Raw genomic sequence first — 18499 nt, forward strand, 5'->3', positions numbered from 1 at the left:
ACACTCTTAGCCTGATGGTGAGCAGCTGGGCACCTTTTATGCCCCACATGCGATCATGGAACAGAAAACAGAATACAAAAGCTCCCTTTTAACCATGGTCAGGCACTGGCATTGCTCTGCCCTGAATCACCAAGGTGGCACATGCACACCACCTACATATACTGGATGCCTCCCACGGTGGGCACCCTGCTAAGCCTGTCATTAATATATTCCACCTCCAGGAAAGCACCTGCCATCTGGAGATCTGCGATCAAAGCAGTGCATTGGAGGTTTGGCGGGAAGGGGGGATTTAGAGCTTATTGCCTCATTCGATTAGTACAGGGCTGCTCAACCTGGCACTACTGACATTTGGGGCCAGGTAGTTTTATGTTCTTGGGGCACTGTAGGATGTTCAGCAGCATCTGGCCTCTACCCACTAGATGCCGGTACTACTCCCCTCAAACCCCCCACCCATTCTGACAACCAAAAATGTCTCTAGATATTGTCGAACGTGCCCTGGGAACAAAACCACCCCTGGTGAAGAACCATTGTCTCAGGGCATTTGGGTGTGCTTAGGGCCAAGTACAGAGAAACTGCCCTGCCTTCTAGAAGTCTGGGCTTTAGCTACTGGATTACAGTGACAGAGAGAGGCTTATGAAGTTGGGAAGACAGAGAGTATAAATGTCATGAATTCCTCAGGGTTTAAGAACCAGCAAGCCAGCCGCCGTGCTCCACAGGGATCTGAGATTTGCTCGCCTGCATTGCTGCAGATTTGCACTACAAGAATGATGTTTTCAAATGAATAAACCAGTGCTTGCCGATTTAGAGAGCTGCATCACAGCGAGTCCCTGTGGTAACTATCCTTTTTCCTGTTTCTGTAGCAGACACCTAAAAGGGGAGCCCTGAAAGTCTCGATCAGAACTGAGTTTAACACTGTGTACTACTTCGGAGCAAGAAACCCAGGTTCATAGAAACAGTGTAGAAGCAGCTGCAGTGCAAGGGCCTGCGCTGGTTCCCTGCGCTTTGTGTGGGACTGGTGTGGTGCCAGCTGCGGATCGGGGCAGAAGTGGGGAGTCAGGACACTCATCTCGCGACTGTGATTTTCCTGGTCCTTCGTGTTAGTTTAGGGGAAAGTTCTCTCATACAAAATGACTCCCAGGAGCTCTGTCAAGAATCAAAAAAATAAAACAAAACACAACCAAAACCCACTGCCAAGAGAGGATGAGGGGTCCAGTGCCTTTGTTGTCTTTGCCTGCAGAGGCAAGACAGGAGGGCCTTCGCTGGCCCTGCTGCCAGCCAGAGCCTATCCATGCTGCCTCCCATGGGCCCTGAATCTGAGGCACCTGGAAGGGTTATTAGCAGGATTGGAACTCATCCTTCTGCTGGGACTAGATCATAATTACAGTAATTTTCTAACAGAGCTCGGCAGTAGGACTGTTTAATCAGCATCTGACTCCCTTGTGCCCCCAGCCCTCATCACTCAAGGAGAGGAGTGGGATGGCTCTTAAAGAGACAGTGCCGGCCTTTCAGCACTGCTAACAGATGTGCCCTAATTGGTAGAATATATCTAAGTCTCGTAGCTTATAGCAGGTAGGTTGCATTGCCTCCAACGAACCACCACAGGCTCTCACTATTCTGGGCCTTCTGCTGGAGGGCTTCGGGTCAGGCTGCTGGTGGGCCTGGCTTCCCACACCAACAAGGCCACCAGGGGAAGGGACACACACAGAGCTAGAGCACTTACAAAGGATCTAACGAGCTGGCCCCTTCGAAAGGATGGTTTGAAGGAAAAAGTGCTTGACTGAAAACAGGAAGGAGGGACTTGACAGCCACAGATGATAAGAAATTTTGGCTGGTGGCTTCCCATAATCCAAAGCTTACAGAAGCACCTCGTGTCACTGCCCTTCTGGGGAAAAACCCTTGAAGACTTTCAGGTAGTCCCTTCGTCCTCACACTGTAGCTTCACCATCTCGCCCTACTTACCATTCATGACTCTTTCACTGCTGTGTCAGTACCCTTGTTCTCCTCTTTTGCTTGTGGAAGTGGACCAGGTCTCCCCTGAATGGAAGGGAAGTAAATTATTGACTCTGCTCACTGAGTCAGGAGCACTCTGTCTCCTAAAAATGTAGCACCTTTTATCCTTTTGAACATAAATGGTCCGTGTTTATTTATCTTGAGATTTGAGGTTCCAGCTTTCCAGCTCCAAATCCAGCCATTACTAAGGTGGAACTGGTTTTCCCCAGTAAGTTATTTCTCTAGAAGATGCTAGGACTGGCTCCTGCTGCCCTGCTGGTAAGCCAAACGCATATCTGGTCTTTGTAGCAGTGCCCAAAACAGTTCCTTAGAGAGAAGAGGTGGGGCAGGGAGCAGAGGTGGGGCAGGGAGCAGACGAGAGACAGGAGCGGGGGGGAGGGGAGGTGGGTTTCCAAAGCAGATTGAGGAGATTGAGGAAACCGTCAGGAAAGAAGGTATACTGGTAAAGAGAACAGGAAGAGGGACACTCATCCACAGTTCAAAGAAAGGTTACCTTGAGCCAGGTGACGTTCTCCCTGAAGAGCTGAGTCCCTGCTGGCAGACGACCGCCCAGGGAGGTGGCTTAGGATCACTGCCCAGGCGCAACTGAGGGCGTCAGGACCTCACGCTGTGGTCGTTATCTGCTTGGCTTTAGCTGTGCCTCAGCCGGCTGCTTGCACATAAATCCGCAGAAGCCACTCCAGCCCCCGACTGAACGCTCCTGCGACCTCTGTGAGGCAGGCCAGGAGCTGGTCCGTTTCCATTACTACCTCCAACCTCACATCCTCCTGGCTTACTGCCCTCCCCACCCCTGGGGTGTTAAGAATATTCAGCAAGAGCTTAGGCATGTAAACAAATTCACAAACGTGGAGCTAACTTAATGTCCAATCAGACTGTTAAAGTCACGATCACCTCTTAAGCAAAGATACCAGACAGGCTACGAGGAGCCTGGGACTTGGTGTGGCTCTAAGGCCTTAGCAGTTAGAAAACCTTGGACTGTGGAGGAGCTCTGATTTCTGAGAACAACTCTGAAAAGCTCTGCAGGGGGATTTTTTTTTTTTTTCCCTCCTTGAATAGTGGTGGGTTTATTCTAGCTTTTTTTTTTTTTAATTTTTTTTGTGGGGGGGAAGAAAACACCTTGTTTTACAGAGCTTGGAAAGTACCTCTTACATGAATATATTCTACCACCATCTAAAAACATGCTTTTTAAAAACCATGCTCAGCTCAGTTTCCTCAGCTAGAAAATGAGTGTCATACTTGCCCTGCCCTCCTCACTGGGCACTGTGGTCAAGTAAAATGATGCATATGGGGCTTCCCTGGTGGCGCAGTGGTTAAGAATCCGCCTGCCAATGCAGGGGACATGGGTTTGAGCCCTGGTCCGGGAAGATCCCACATGCCGCGGAGCAACTAAGCCGGTGTGCCACAACTACTGAGCCCGTGCTCTAGAGCCTGTGAGCCACAACTACTGAAGCCCGTGCTCCGTAACAAGAGAAGCCACCACGATGAGGAGGCTGCACACAGCAATGAAGACCCAACACAGCCAAAAATAAATAAATAAATAAATTTATTTAAAAAAAAAAAGATGCATATGAAACTTATTACGTTCACACAAGAAAACCCATCTCCTCCTACACACACACACACACACACACACACACACACTTCCACCAAACAAAAGGAAACCCATGAGATTGGAATCACTTATCCTGGGTAACAGGAGATGACTAGACTTGGACCACGGAACTAGCTGTCAGAAGAAAGGTGACTAGGGAATTCCCTGGCAGTCCAGTGGTTAGGACTCTGTGCTTCCACTGCAAGGGGCACAGGTTCAATCCCTGGTCAGAGAACTAAGATGACACACGGCACAGCCAAAAAAAAAAAAAAAAAAAAAATTAGGTGACTATAAGTCAGGCACAGAACCTACTTCAAACCCAAATTCTAACCAAAAATACTTCCATTCTACAAAACAGCTCAGTAGGCCACTCCCCCCAGTAGTTCCCTATCTTCCCTACAGAGGTCATCAGCCATGGTGGCAGCCCTTAGTACACACAGGGACAGAGCAAAATGGGAGGCAGATGGCACTGCCTAGATGAAGAGGAAAATCCACCTTTGCTGTTTTTCTGGTAATTCCAGGCCCATGTTACTAGAAAAACTCTTCCCCTCTCAGGACATCTCTTTCCATGGTCTACACTCAACTCTGCACAAGACAGTGCAGGGATGGTGCCTGGCCTTAGATTAACTGAGGTGCTGTTGTATGCACTGCTGATAATGGATCATTAAAAAAGCCAAGAGTCAGAAAAATGGCATCCGTGTCTTTGAGCAGCTCCTGCTGTCCCAGCAGCCTACCCTGCTGGCAGAATTAGCTGCTGAGCACCAACTCCAGGAAGAAAAGGAGTGAACAGAAGAAGGCCAACCCAGCTTGCTGTTTTTTGGCTGAGTAGGGAATTGACACAGACCACCTCCGGCTCCTGTCTGGAAGTTTTGAAATCAGAGAGCTTCAAGCACAGCTGGGTTCACAGCTGCACCATTTGGAGCATTGGACTCATTAATATTCATGAGTCATCCCCACCAATCGGAAGAGTGGATGCCATTAGCTTAGCATCTGTCGGGTTTCTGTGAGGTTTGTGTATGGAGCTTTTTTCCCCTTTTAAATGAACTTCTTTTGACATTTTGGATTTGCCTCTGTAGGTTTTCTATCCTCGCCTTGCTCTGCTGCATCATATAAAGGAGAGACCCAGGGGAGGCGGGCAGGAAAGAGAAATGAGTCCCAGCAAGGGCTCCGCATCTGCCTGTTGACAAACTTTATTTCTCTTTCAGCACCTGGCACCTCAGACAGGCCGCGAGGATGGTAGCAGCATCAGGTAAATTATACCTAACAAGGTTCGTGCCCATAACTGTGAGAGGAGCTGGATCCTGACTCTTTGGAAGGCAATTCTTCCTCCAGTGGTGAACTTGAGCTGCACACACAATGCAGGAGAGCTGCGATGCACGGTTCTGAACCATTATTTCCACGCTGATAAATTCATGATTTATGAAAGTAACTACTGCCAGCCCTCACTCCCTCCTCCACTGCTACAGCTTGTTAGACACCAATTCCAACAACAGTCTTAAATACTTGAATTTTATTTCAGGCCAAAACCCCTCAACTCTGAACTAAATGCCATGACAGTCCCACAGCATAGGCTGGTAGTAAAAGAGCCCAGAGACAGGGTGCGATGGCCAGAGGAGGGAGGAGTGGGCGAGAAGGGGAAGAACCACGCACACAAACCCAAGGGCAGAGCAGGGCAGAATGCCAGCAGCACTCATCTCCTACCAGCTCTGGCTCTCAGAGGAGAGAATTATGGCAGCAGGAGGGCAGAATGCCTCACTGTCTGAAGGAAGGCGTGTTGTTCCTCATCTCCATCCCCAGAGCCCTCTCTCCAGGCAGAAACAAAGCCCCTACACCCCACTGGATTGAACATACGGCAACACAGCAGAGGGACACGCGGTGGCTGAAGCCTGGGGGCAGGGAGCTGTTACTAAGGGAGAAGAAAAGGATTCAAAAAAGAAAGGAGCCCATGCTTACCCTGCAGAGAAGACAGACGCGTCTCCGCTTTATAACCAGAGAGACGGTGACAGCCCAGGGCATCCTTCCCAAAACAAAGCCCCTGAACCGGTCCCTTTCCTATGGCTGTGACCAAACCCTTCTCTTTCGTGGATGGCCATGAGCTATTTCATGGGTCTTGGCCCCATACAGCCAGGCCGAGGTCCTGGGATGCGCAGGAAACCCCAATGACAGGAGTCACAGCACCGTTCCATTCAGTGATATTAGTGGAGGAAAAGCAAGGAGGTGGGAGAATATTCACCCCCCTGTCCATGCAAGGAGGTAGGCAAGAGGCCAGCCTCCCAGAAACCAAGTGCTCCAGGGGCTGCAGCAAAAATAGAGCCAGTGGGAATACAATGACACAAGCATTTCTGTTGAACAATATTCGATATGGCAGCTTAAAATCTGCCACCTACAGGTCCCCAAAACCAGTCACCTGAGACAGTGCTCCTAGGCCCGTTTACAAACATCTAAAGAAATTCAGCTCCCAGGAGAGTAAATATGGGGTTTGGTTCAGAACCAACAACCCCTAGGCCTTGTGCTCAACTTATAAACATCCGCACAGTGTCTATTTCTATGGAAGAAGCTTTACGAGTTGTCACCGACCTCCACGCAACCAACGCGAGCAGAGGCCATGGTAAGACACGAAGCAGCCCAGCCTCCCCACCACCGGCCTGGGCCCAGCCCCACCCGAGCAAGTCTCCTGGCCCATATCTCCTTCATCCGCCTCAGAGCAGAACCCAGAGCTCCAAGCAGAGCTCACTTTTCCAAAACTGTTTCCAACTGACCAGGATCCAAACGCACTGCACGGTCCCCTCCCATGGCCCTCCTCACAGGCTGAGGAGCAGAGATTCCCTCATCAGGTCTTGCAAAACCACAGCATGACGGAAAGGAAGGAGGTGGGAGAGGGGGGCTCTCCAAGGAAGGAGCCTCAGAGTAAACAACAGGAGCCCACACCTCGAAATTGTCCTTTTCTTCCCCGGGAGGCGGTGAGAGAGAGCTCCTCCTGCCCGATCTTGGGAGAAAGCAGCAACTGGAAAAGAGTGGGAAAGGGAAACGAAGGGTATGAACAGGTAAACAAAAATGAATGGACAACAACAGGAGGTCTATCCATACAAAGAAATATTATTCGGCCGTAGAAAGGAATTAAGTGCTGATACACACTACAACACGGACACACCGTGAAAATGTACTACATGAAAGACGTCAGTCACAAAAGACCACATACTGTATGACTGACTGCGTTTCTGTGAAATGTCCAGAATATGCAAATCCATAGACACATAAGGTAGACAGTGGTTGCCAAGGGCTGGGGGTTGGGGAAAATGGGGAGTCACAGCTAATGGGCACAAGGTTTCTTTGGGGGTGAAGAAAACATTCTAGAATTGACTGTGGTGATAGGTGGCTGCACAACTTCATGAATAAACTAAAACTACTGAATTGTACACTAAAAGGGTGAACTTTATGTATGTAAATATATCTCAATAAAGTTGTTATTTAAAGAAAATGGGGGGGGACTTCCCTGGTGGTCCAGTGGTTAAGAATCCGCCTGCCAATGCAGGGGACATGGGTTCGAGCCCTGGTCCGGGAAGATCCCACAGCCCATGGAGCAACTAAGCCCGTGCACCACAACTACTGAGCCTGTGCTCTAGAGCCTGCGAGCCACAACTACTGAGCCCACGTGCCACAACTACTGAAGCCCACGCGCCTAGAGTCCATGCTCTGCAACAAGAGAAGCCACTGCAGTGAGAAGCCCGCGCACTGCAACGAAGAGTAGCCCCTGCTCGCTGCAACTAGAGAAAGCCTGCGCACAGCAAGACCCAACGCAGCCAAAAACAAAAAATAAATTAAAAAAAAAAATTAATTTTAAAAAAAAGAAAGAAAGAAAGAAAGAAAATGGGGGACTTCCCTGGTGGCGCAGTGGTTAAAAATCCGCCTGCCAATGCAGGGGACACGGGTTCGAGACCTGGTCCGGGAAGATCCCACATGCCGTGGAACAACTGGGTCCGTGTGCCACAACTACTGAGCCTGCACTCCACAGCCCGCACGCCACAACTATTGAAATCTGTGCGCCTAAAGCCCATGCTCCACGATAAAAGAAGCCACCACAGTGAGAAGCCCGCGCACTGCAAAGAAGAGTAGCCCCTGCTCGCTGCAACTAGAGAAAGCCCACACAGTAATGAAGACCCAACACAGCCAAAAATAAATAAATAAAATAAATTAACTTAGGGCTTCCCTGGTGGCACAGTGGCTAAGAATCCACCTGCCAATGCAGGGGACATGGGATCGAGCCCTGGTCCAGGAAGATCCCACATGCCACGGAGCAACGAAGCCCGTGTGCCACAACTACTGAGCCTGAGCTCTAGAGCCCACAAGCCACAACTACTGAGCCCGCATGCCACAACTACTGAAGTCCGCACGCCTAGAGCCCGTGCTCCGCAATAAGAGAAGCCACCGCAATGAGAAGCCAGCGCACCGCAACAAAGAGTAGCCCCTGCTCGCCGCAACTAGAGAAAGCCCGCGCCCAGCAACAAAGACCCAACGCAGCCAAAAATAAATAAATTTAATAAATTTTTAAAAAAGAGAAATCTAACGCTATTTTTAAAATTAATTAATTAATTAAAAAAATAACAATGCACTTTATTTAAGAAAAAAAGTAAAAGAAAACGGGGGTTGAGAGAGAGGATAAAGAACAAAACAAATAAGAAAGCCTTCTCTTCTTTCTCCTCAGGTTCCAATAGGGGAGCACGCTCCCCAGGGATGAGTTAGTAAAGACACAAGACCTTTGTGCATGGAATGAAAGAACCATGCACAAGGAGGCCGAGGCCCTTCTGAAAGGCCACTGACGCTGTGACCTTACTGCTTTCTCTACCAATGGACACGTCACTGGCCCAGGTTACAATAATCCTAGCCACTGGTGTCTCAAAATAGAGCACTACAGTTACCTCTTAGGCTGGTCTCCTTTAGCCAGGTGAGAGGAGCCCCGCCTCTCTTCCTGGGCCCAGCCACAGTTTGACATAGCATAGCGAAGAATGGCATCGGAAACGGACATGGGGCTTCGGCCCTGGACACAGGCTTCTATCTCAGGCACCGAGAGCTGGCTTTGCAGGAAGAGGTGTAACTGGCTGTCTGACAGGAGGACCACACTCTGCAGGACCCTGGGGCAAACACAGGTAGGGCAACACAGAGCATCACCCCGAGCAGTGGCTCTCCCCAGCCCATCCTCTGAAGGCCTTGTGGCTTGAGTGAGCACTGAAGGCACAAGGGTGCAAGAAAGGCATCTGACACGAATGTGCCTGTATGTTCAGAGGGGCCATCCTGCCCGGCACACACACCTCACCCCCCAGCCCCTCCCCAGGAGGCAAGTGCTAGCCCGCCAAGTCCACTCACTTTTCGAGAAAGTGCTGCAGACCTTGTCGTCGCTTCTCAATGAATTCATCTGAGCTGCCAAAGAAGGTTGACTTCCCAGGAAGTTCAGGTACAGGCCTGTGGGATCACATAATGTAACACGCCCAAGATAAGTAACATCCAAGACAGTCATTCCAGTCCCCGATCAAGGAAATCCCCTAAAAAGAGGCGCAAATCAATACAAACAGCATTTAATAAGGTGGCAGGGGAAGGAGACTAACACCGACTGACTGCATGTGTGTGTCAGGCACTGTAAATGTTTTAATTTAACCTTACTTCGTTTAACACTCCCCAAAACCCCATGAGAAAGATATTAGTGTCCCCAATTTAGTGGTAAGGAAATAGAAACAGAGAAGTTAAGTAAATTTCCCAGTGTCACACAGCTAGTAAGTAAGCAGCAGAGTTGGTATTTGAACCAAGTCTATGACTTAAAAACTCCATGCTGCTGGATTACACTGTTTACAAAGCCCATTCCCACCATCATCTATTACTGAAAAAGGAAGAAACTTGGACACAGAGACATGGAGAATGATGGGTCCTTCTGTGTAAATTAAGACTACCTTCTCCAGCCCTGGAAGGTCACATGCTTGGAATTTTCTAAAAGTAGTCAAGTTGTAGCAAATCATCCACAAACTCTTCAAGCCTCCCTAGCCTCTCCTGTGAAGCATGGCACATGCTTTAAAAATGGCAGGCCAGGGCTTCCCTGGTGGTGCAGTGGTTGAGAATCTGCCTGCCAATGCAGGGGACACGGGTTCGAGCCCTTGTCTGGGAAGATCCCACATGCCATGGAGCAACTAGGCCCGTGAGCCACAACTACTGAGCCTGCGCGTCTGGAGCCTGTGCTCCTCAACGAGAGAGGCCGCGATAGTGAGAGGCCTGCGCACCGCGATAAAGAGTGGCCCCCGCTTGCCGCAACTAGAGAAAGCCCTTGCACAGAAACGAAGACCCAATACAGCAAAAAAAAAATAAAAATAAAATAAATAAATTAAAAATGGCAGGCCAGACTAGAGGATGCAGGGTCTGTTCAGTGGAAGTTCCAACTGGCTTATTAGGGCCTGACCCATGACAATGGCCTTATCAGTCCCACATGTTAACTAACTGGCTACATCATCAACAGGGTCACCAGAGCATTCAGTGACCACCCTGTGGTGGAATCACTGTCCTAAACTGTCTCAAGTTTTAGGACTTATTTGAAGTACGCAGGTGAGGAGTGAACAATACTGCTTTTCCTAAGGCTCTCAGTCTGTTATAACTCTGGATAGAGGTCTCTACACAAAAAGGAAAAAAAAAAAAAAATCACAATTTTTTATATATCAAATGGACGGGAACACCACCTGTCAAATTATTCCAGAGGCTAAAAAGCTTCTCATAACCAGTGAAGCACACTTAAAAAGCCAGCAGTACCTTTCTTTAGCCCTAGACTATTTAGCCCTATGCATGTTAAAAAAGAAAAATATTTTTCAGATTTATTTGGCTTTGTTAGGTCAAAATATTAGAAATAAGAACGCTGTCTTACTTTTTTCACTGACTTGAAAACATAATTTAAGATTTCTCAATGTCCTTAGTACCTGGCAAGTTGCCAAGTTTTTTTCATTGTAAGTTGCAATTGCCAAGTAAGCACCTAAAAAGCCAGTCTCAGACACAAGAAAAAAACAAGAGCAAACTCACACTAAACCAGCGTTTCTCTGTAGCTGCTTTCTCAGCCACACAAACTCTCGGTAGCGGCGACGCACACAGGATGTCTTAGCAGTAAAAGCCTTGCTGTTGGTCTACAGGAGGCAGCACATGAAAAGGCTTTAGTGGGAAAAGCCCAAGTTCACATGAACTCCCCATCGTCACTCTCACTAAGGACCCAAGCCACCAGCCCACAGTCCTGATCGAGGGCTCCAAGCAGAGCAAGGTGCCACCAGGCAGCCTGAAAACAACTCTCAGGCAAACCCCAGGCTCTCTTTCCTCTCCTCCCTCCTTTACTTCTGTCAAAACATCCATAAACAGATTCTGCCTCAAGACTGGCCCTCAGCCCTGGAGGGTGTTGACCCCAATATCAAAATTGGATGCACTTACGTGAAGGAATATCTTATAATCCACGTAAGAATTCCAGGAGCCCTCATTCTGCACGCGGGGGTCCTGAACACGCACAGTGATCACCTCCTGGAGGGAAGAAAGGCTCCTTTAGCTTCAGCTCAGCCACACAGTAAGGCGGCCTCGACACACAGGTTGCCAGATTTTTCCACTCAACACCAACTTTCATTCATTCATTTGTTCATGTATTCACTCAATTCGGCAAATATTTATTGACCACCCTGTATGTGGCAGGCACTGTGCTAAGGCACTGGGGTAGAACAAGAACAAGAGACAAAAATCCTTGCCCTTATGAAGCTTACATTCTAGTACATTCCAACGAATGGAAAAGTTAGTGAAAATGGAACCTCATTTCCCAGTAATGCCTTTACTACTGATTTCCCTCTCCTGGCTTGACCTTGAGCTCATCAGAACCACCAAGGTATTACTCTCAGAAGAACACCACCAAGCAATATCTGAATCTCCCAAATCCCCTCAAACTTTTACCCACCTGTTCCCCGGGGACCACATGCTTACCTCCTGCTCTTGGTTCTCCAACATTCTACACCAAAAGCCCATTGGAAGAAAACATCTGATGAGGGACAGAAGACACAGGATCAATCACTGTTAGTATGCCTCTACTCTTATCTCTCTTGGCCAGGGCAAAACCCTGAAAATTTTTAATCGACGCCCCCCTGGGGAAATCCAGGCAACTTTTTTATTCTTGTGTAAAACTTAAGAGGAAGCAAAACAATTTCGCTACATGAGCTAGGTGCCAAGCTAAAAGCCCTGGGGGATTTGCCTCCCTTCTCAGACCATGGCGGGGACCCTGAACCAGGCCACATTTAGCCAAAACATGTTCAGGTCTACACACTGTCGCCTCAGGCAGCCAGAACAGGCAGGCTGAGTCATAAAACCTTTCTGCCTGAGAACTGCAGGCACAGCAGTGTCCATGGGCACACACAGCACAGCTCTCTACGTGAGCCTAACATTGCCCCCTCCCAGCTGTTTAGAGACAACCAAAACCCCACAAATGCCTTTGCTCCTAAGTCTCTCTTTGTCTTGCTAAGCACAGTCACCGCCCCAGAGGCAGATCTCAGAGTTGGGGAGTTCCGGGGGCACCTGAGTGGGTTGCCCAGTTGTGACCTTCCCTTATCTAATCCCATCTCCAGAACCCAAGCCAATGGTTCTGATCATTTCCTCTCTCGACATGCAGTTTATACCACTGCCCAAGCACCCCACAGCTGCACAGGTCGACTCAGGATGTTTTCCGCTCCTTTGCAAAGATTCATTAAAGCCTAAGCCACTGATTTCCCCCAGTGTGGCAGTTTACACGTGCAGCGACATCGCCCACTCTAACAAGGGGACCATGAAGGCTGCAGCACAGGATTACTCAAGTCCAAAGGGGCCCATGATGTCACCTTCTGTTAAAATACAGCACTGATCTTTTCACTCCTAGAACCACTCCAACAGCATCCAACCTGGCTGCCGCCTCCACCCCATTCTCCTCTCTTAAGAGTGGAACAATAAGGTTTAATATCCCTTTCCAATTTACCTTGAAATGAAAACTGAGTTCAGCCAATATGTACTGCCAACAAATGATCCAGGCTGGCTCCTGGGAAAACAAGACTATCTCTGAGCTCTCCCTCTCCTCTCCCCATGCCCATTCACACACCCACTCATTTTTACAGTCCCACAATTAATTTTAAACACATTCTCTTATTAGTTCTGCCTTACCATTAGAAGAGTGTGTAATGAGTTTCCTTCTACTTTATGTTGTGCTAACACGGCTAACATTTCAAGAGAAGGGGAACTCATTTACACCATAAAATTAGCAGAGCACACAGCTTTTCCAGTCTTTTTCAGTACACCAGAAGGTCTCTTCACACACAGACACTGCACGCAGAGATGAAGCTGCATGATATAGGACAAAATTGGGCTACACAGTCGAGCAAACTGGAAATTTTGTGATTGCAATGCCATCTTCAACAGTATTCTTGCTGACATTCTGATTTTTCAGCTGATGCAGTCACCACTGCAAAGGGGTCCTGAACTGAAAGGCGGGAAATCCCAATTCCGTAACAACTGATGTATAACATCCTGGATGTAAGCAAATGGCTGTGATCAAAAAGAGCAGGCCAACTCACTGTGAACAATCAACCTCCTAAGATTTAAACAAAATTTTTTTTTCTCTTCTCTTTTCAGGCATTTGGTAAATTGCCAGCACAGGAGCAGAGTCAAATACACTGAAGTGTCTTTCCACAAAAGTAACGATAGGAGAGATGATGACAAGGAAATCCACACACTCAGTAGAGCTCACACATCTCCAGTGCCTTGAAAGGTTTGCCAAATTCAGAACAATAATTTAGTAACTAAATGGTCATCATTCTCAGGCTCAAGAAGAGTTTGCCTAAGGCTCCGAAAGCAAGCTCCTCTCCTTTCCTTTGGGGCTTATGCCACTTAGAAACAAATAGCTATAAACTGGCTTTAAAAAAAACCCTAGGACCTCCCAAGATGCTATATACTTAAAACTAAGTTTAAAGGGCACTAAAAAAGTTTCAATTGTAACTTTCCTTAAAAACAATGGAACAAACACAAAAACCTATACTTCAAGTAATAATTTCTAGCAACTACTATTCTCCATCAGCTTCCTCCCTGTAGATGCCACTCCTCAGGAGGAAATGAAGCTCATTTCTGCCCTTGGAGGGGAAGGAGGAAGTTCTTAATTTTAGCAGTATGATCTGGGAGATGCATCCATGTGTCATCCAACTAAGGATAGAGTCAGTGATCCTCTCAGCTACTTATGCAACTCACTCAGCGCCAGCTACATTTCCTGGGCCCTTTCAATCATATCTGAAGTTTCCTTTACTTTCTCCACCTGTACCAGCACCAGTATCTCCGGGTAAAATCCAGCTGTTTGCTGTTTACAAAGTAGATTCCTTGTAAAGCTTTCCTATGTCTCAACAATTCAAGGCAGCAGTTCAAGGCTTTAGCTCCACCATTTTCACTCCCATTTAAACTACTTAAAGAGCCATGTTAAAAAAACAAATCAGGTGATAACTTTTATATTGAGCCACCGAGACTCCCATCCTTTCTTACCCTTTCTTCAGCCCTGTGGTGCCAGATGGCAACTCAAAAAGCTCTCCTTCCGAAACACCCACAAGTGGTAGAAGCAGATCCCCTGTCTGACCAAGCTCTGCCTATTCTCAGCTATTCTTTGCTCCATTCTTTTTTTCATGGGTAACTTGCCAGTCTTTCCACTTGCAGGTTAAGTAACAAAGGCAACCACAATCTAGCACAAGAGCCTTCTGTGTCCCCGTAAAATACCTGCCATTACTCCTAGTCCTAGTGTTTGGGTAAATGTAGCCAAACTCTTTTACTCCGGCCACACACACACACACACACCCACCCCGTATTCCTAACGAACTAGGAGCAAAAAGGCCACGTGGTCCTTATTCTCCTTTGCCTACTAAGCTTGGGGAGTGGGAAGGAAAGATGCTTTATACTTTAAAAATAAACGGAAAAGCCGGGTTTCCTTCCTTGGATCCCAAGTAAGCACCCGCCTTCATCCCGGGAGGTGAGACTGCTCGTTCCCTAGGATGGCCAGCGAGGTCGCCAACCCAAGCGCCACTGCTGACTCTCAAGCCCGCAGCTTGAGCGTAGCGCCCACGCCCCCTCACCTGAGAGCAGCACCCACTCCCCGCGGCCCCGCCCACGCCCCCTCACCTGAGAGCAGCACCCACTCCCCACAGCGACACCGCCAGTGCCCCACCATACAGTAAGACTCTAGGCTTCTCCTTCCGGGTGAGCGGCCGGCGCCCCGGTGCACGACGGGAGAAGGTTGCCGGCAAGCCAATCCCGGGTGCCCAGGACGCCCGGCCCCCGCAGGCCCGGGCTCTTAGTGGCAGCCCCGCTCCCGGGGCGGAGCGCTCGACCCCGCCCAGGCCCTGGTTGCAGTCCGGATCCCCCTCTCACTTGGGACGCTGCTCGGTGAACGCGGGCGAGGGAGGAGAAGGGGCTCTGACGTCCAATCCGGAGCCGCGTCCCTCCCATTGTTGTCAGGCCCAGCCAATCAGCGGCCAGGAAGCCTCCCTAGAGGTCCTAAAGTGGGTCTGAGGGCAGAGATGGTGCTGAGCGTGGGAGGGTTCTGAGCGTGGAAGCCTCGCGAAGTCTGGAGAGAGTCCCCGGGGAACTGGAACCCGTAGCTGCCAGTTCCCCGGCGGAGTTACCAAGGGGACGCCAACTCAGATTCGAAAACCAGATTGTCCGAACAAAAACCGAACTGAGGACGTTCCAGCAATCACCAGTTTCCCTTGCGATACAAGCCTAAGGAAGGATCGTGCAGCTACTTAATAAGAAAGAAATATCCGTTGACTATGATGAAGACTTTTTTTTAATGTTGTTGAAATGTCTTTTAACTATCTGCTTAAAGATAATTTTAACAAAGGTAATTTCAAGGAAAAAGTTATAGTCACAAATACAAGCTCTGGAGTTAGAAGACCGGGGTACAATAACCAGCACTACACTGACCATGTGGCCTTAAACTGGTCTTATATCTTTATGTCTTAGTTTCCTCTTCTGTAAGGTGGAGCTAGCTCATAAGGTAAGGTGCACGTACCACAAAGCAGCTTTTCTCAAACGTGTTGTTCTCAGGATCCTTTTACATTCTTACAAAAGATTAAGGACCCCAAAGAGCTTTAGTTTATGTGGGATGTTCACCGGATTAGAAATTTAAATTGAGAAATTAAAAAACATTTATTAATTCTCCTAAAACTAATAATTAACCATTACATGTGAACATAATATGTTTTATGAAATATAACTACACTTTCCAAAAAAAAAATTGAGTACAGTGGCATTATATTACAATTTTGCAAATCTCTTATGTTTGGCTTAATAGAGGACAGCTGGATTCTCATATTTGCTTCCCCATTCGCTCTGTTATGCTGTTGTTTTGGACTAAGAAATGCAGAAAATCTGGTCTCGCACGGATACATAGCCGGAAAATGGAGAAGTATCTTTAGCCTTCTCTGATAATTGTGGATACTCTTCTTTTTTAATCCAAAAATGTCATATTATTAGTCACTCTCTGAGCTGTTACATGGGAGCAAGTGGGGTGTGCATGGGGACCGTTGACGGCAGGGGCCTCCGGGTTGCCAGGGGTAAGTACCAAACTCACACTGGACACCAGGCTGCCTACCAGATTGGAGAGATGAAGGAGTTTGGAGAAATTTGTCATTTTATCTGGAACGATCTGAGGGAAGGTCCTGCTGCCAAGTCTTGAAGCCAGCCATGCCTTTCACCTCCAATTCATGTGAGATGCCGTGGGTATCCACACAGGTGGCCCCAATGGTTCTGTGCTGAAAAGAAAGTTACTATTTCCCAGATGCTACTAACAGTGGAAGAACTACAGGAAAGGTTCCGTGGTGATGGCAGTCAGGTGGGCCCCTGCAGAAGGCTGTCAGGTGAGCATGAGCACCTGTGGGGTGTGGGGTGCCAGCGTCCTCCTCCTCAGAGGGAGGGCAGCCAGGAAGTCATGAAACTCATCTAAGAAGTGTTCTGGATACAGAACTTACTCTAGGCCCCGCTTGGGATGGGGCAGTTTGTGTACTAACTTGCAAGTTACTTCTCAGATTGCTCAGCCATTTCATTTGGAATCACTTTTTTGGAATTGAGGGATCAAATTTTCCGAGTGAAAGTATCTCATTCATTAGGGCCAGCCAGAGACCTTTTCAGCATTCTTCCCAACTTGGAGAATGCAGGGAGTGTCTAGCCTCCAGCCACTCTCAGTGGGTCTTGCCCACCCCATTTCCATTTTGCTTTTGTTAGAGGCAAGAGGGAAGTTGGCCATTGTCTGCTTAGGGCTAGAAAGCATCAGGCTGTTCCTGGAATCTCTATTCAGTTGGAAGAGTGGGACAACCCCATTGGGTACCACAAGGTCAGTCTTGATGTGGAAGGCCCCACTGATGGTGGCTGATTTCTAAGTAGGAAGGCAGTCGGTGCAGGGGGTGTGAGCCTCTATGCTCCCCACCCCTGAGCAGCTCTTTTAAACATCTTATATGCTCAGGATTCACTTAACAAGTTTAAAAAAAAATCAGGGACTTCCCTGGTGGCGCAGTGGTTAAGAATCCGCCTCCCAGTGCAGGGGACATGGGTTGGAGCCCTGGTCTGGGAGGATCCCACATGCCACGGAGCAATTAAGCCCGTGCACCACAACTACTGAGCCTGCTCTCTAGAGCCTGCAAGCCACAACTACGGAGCCCAAGTGCCACAACTACTGAAGCCCACACGCCTGGAGTCCATGCTCCGCAACAAGAGAAGCCACCACAATGAGAAGCCCGTGCACTGCAATGAAGACCCAATGCAGCCAAAAAAAATAATATAAATAAATAAATAAATAAAATAAAAAATTTGTAAAAAAAACAAACAAACAAACCCTGCTGCGGGGCATAGGTGCCAAGGAAGAGAAGTATAGAATTTCAGGGAGAACAGAAACTTGCTCTGGACTCAGCGCTCTTTCGTGGCAGAAAGAGATGTCTCTAGACCCTATAGATTCACCGTAGAAAACCATAAGCAGGTTTGGAAAAAAGAATTCCCTTCCTCACACCGAAGTTTTCAGTAAAAGAACAGATCTTTTCTTCTCTCTGGAGGCTGGCTTTTTTCAACTGCAAGGCTGGTACTGGCAGGTCCACCATCAAGGGGGAAATAGATTTCCTTAACATTCCTCAGGATCGCATCTCCACTCTGGCTGGAAGAGCTCAGTCCCTGTGGGCTCTTGACATTGCCCAGAGCTCTGGAGACGTGTTCGTCCACTACGCTGCTAGCTGCTAATGTCCCCTTGGAAATAGGTGAAAAGGACACAGCAGGAATTCCATTCAGTCTTGATAGGGCTTTGCATCTGGACAGCGGTCTTCCTCACTTCTTCCACCGTGACACGGGGAGCGCTTAATTCTCGACCATCAGCGGAGACAGAGCAAGATGCTATGGCCGGGCAAAAGTGCGTTTTGATGGCCAGAGCTGCGAGAGCTGCTTGAGCCACTTTAAAGCAAAGCAGCTCAGTGCTGACCCAAGCAGGGCCTCTGGATACTCTTATTTGATACTAGCAAAACTCAAGAAATGATAGATTCTTTTTTAAAAAAATATTTATTTATTTGGCTGCGTCGGGTCTTAGTTGCGGCATGGGGGATCTTCCGTTGCCACGTGGAGGATCTTTAGTTGTGGCATGCGGGATCTATTTCTCTGACCAGGGATCGAGCCCGGGCCCCCTGCATTGGGAGCATGGAGTCTTAGCCACTGGACCACCAGGGAAGTCCCTATTCAGTATTTTAAAAATCACATTTATTAAAATCATCACTGATCTCATCCCTCTTGTGAAGCCGTCAAACTCACTGGTGGATACCACATTTTCCTGTAGGATCAGAAAAGTTTTCCCTTCTTTTCTAGGTTCTTTAGCTGGTC

At 48.2% G+C, this 18499-nt stretch overlaps 1 protein-coding gene across 5 annotated transcripts; it reads right to left on the reverse strand.

The window, feature by feature from the left end:
• Window positions 1-5096: 5096 nt before the first annotated feature.
• On the reverse strand, window positions 5097-14845 carry SNX11 (sorting nexin 11). 5 transcript variants are annotated; one of them, XM_059908165.1, is made up of 8 exons: window positions 14768-14845; window positions 12597-12656; window positions 11579-11633; window positions 11045-11131; window positions 10649-10749; window positions 8963-9058; window positions 8518-8730; window positions 5097-6605 (listed from the first exon to the last, which is right to left on the reverse strand). In XM_059908165.1, the coding sequence occupies exons 3-8, from the start codon at window positions 11618-11620 to the stop codon at window positions 6332-6334; spliced, it is 813 nt and encodes a 270-aa protein (XP_059764148.1). In that variant the 5' UTR covers window positions 11621-11633; window positions 12597-12656; window positions 14768-14845; the 3' UTR covers window positions 5097-6331. The 5 variants fall into 5 exon arrangements, with proteins under 5 accessions (XP_059764148.1, XP_059764149.1, XP_059764150.1 ...); XM_059908166.1 differs by lacking the exon at window positions 14768-14845 and adding an exon at window positions 14722-14738; XM_059908167.1 differs by lacking the exon at window positions 14768-14845 and adding an exon at window positions 12779-12803.
• Between the last annotated feature and the right edge of the window lie 3654 nt (window positions 14846-18499).

Source organism: Balaenoptera ricei, chromosome 20 (genome assembly GCF_028023285.1).
Source record: "Balaenoptera ricei isolate mBalRic1 chromosome 20, mBalRic1.hap2, whole genome shotgun sequence".
NCBI lineage: Eukaryota > Metazoa > Chordata > Mammalia > Artiodactyla > Balaenopteridae > Balaenoptera > Balaenoptera ricei.

What these genes read in the sequence shown, in the direction of transcription:
- SNX11 (XM_059908169.1), bottom strand. Translation starts at nt 11,620, where the DNA reads ATGGGCTTTTGGTGTAGAATGTTGGAGAACCAAGAGCAGGAG. An exon ending in CAGAGAAACGCTGGTTTAGT is followed by an intron (nt 9,059 to 10,648) that starts GTGAGTTTGCTC and finishes GTGATCCCACAG; the next exon opens with GCCTGTACCTGAACTTCCTG. An exon ending in AAAGGAGACCAGCCTAAGAG is followed by an intron (nt 6,606 to 8,517) that starts GTAACTGTAGTG and finishes ACTCTTTTCCAG; the next exon opens with TTGCTGCTTTCTCCCAAGAT.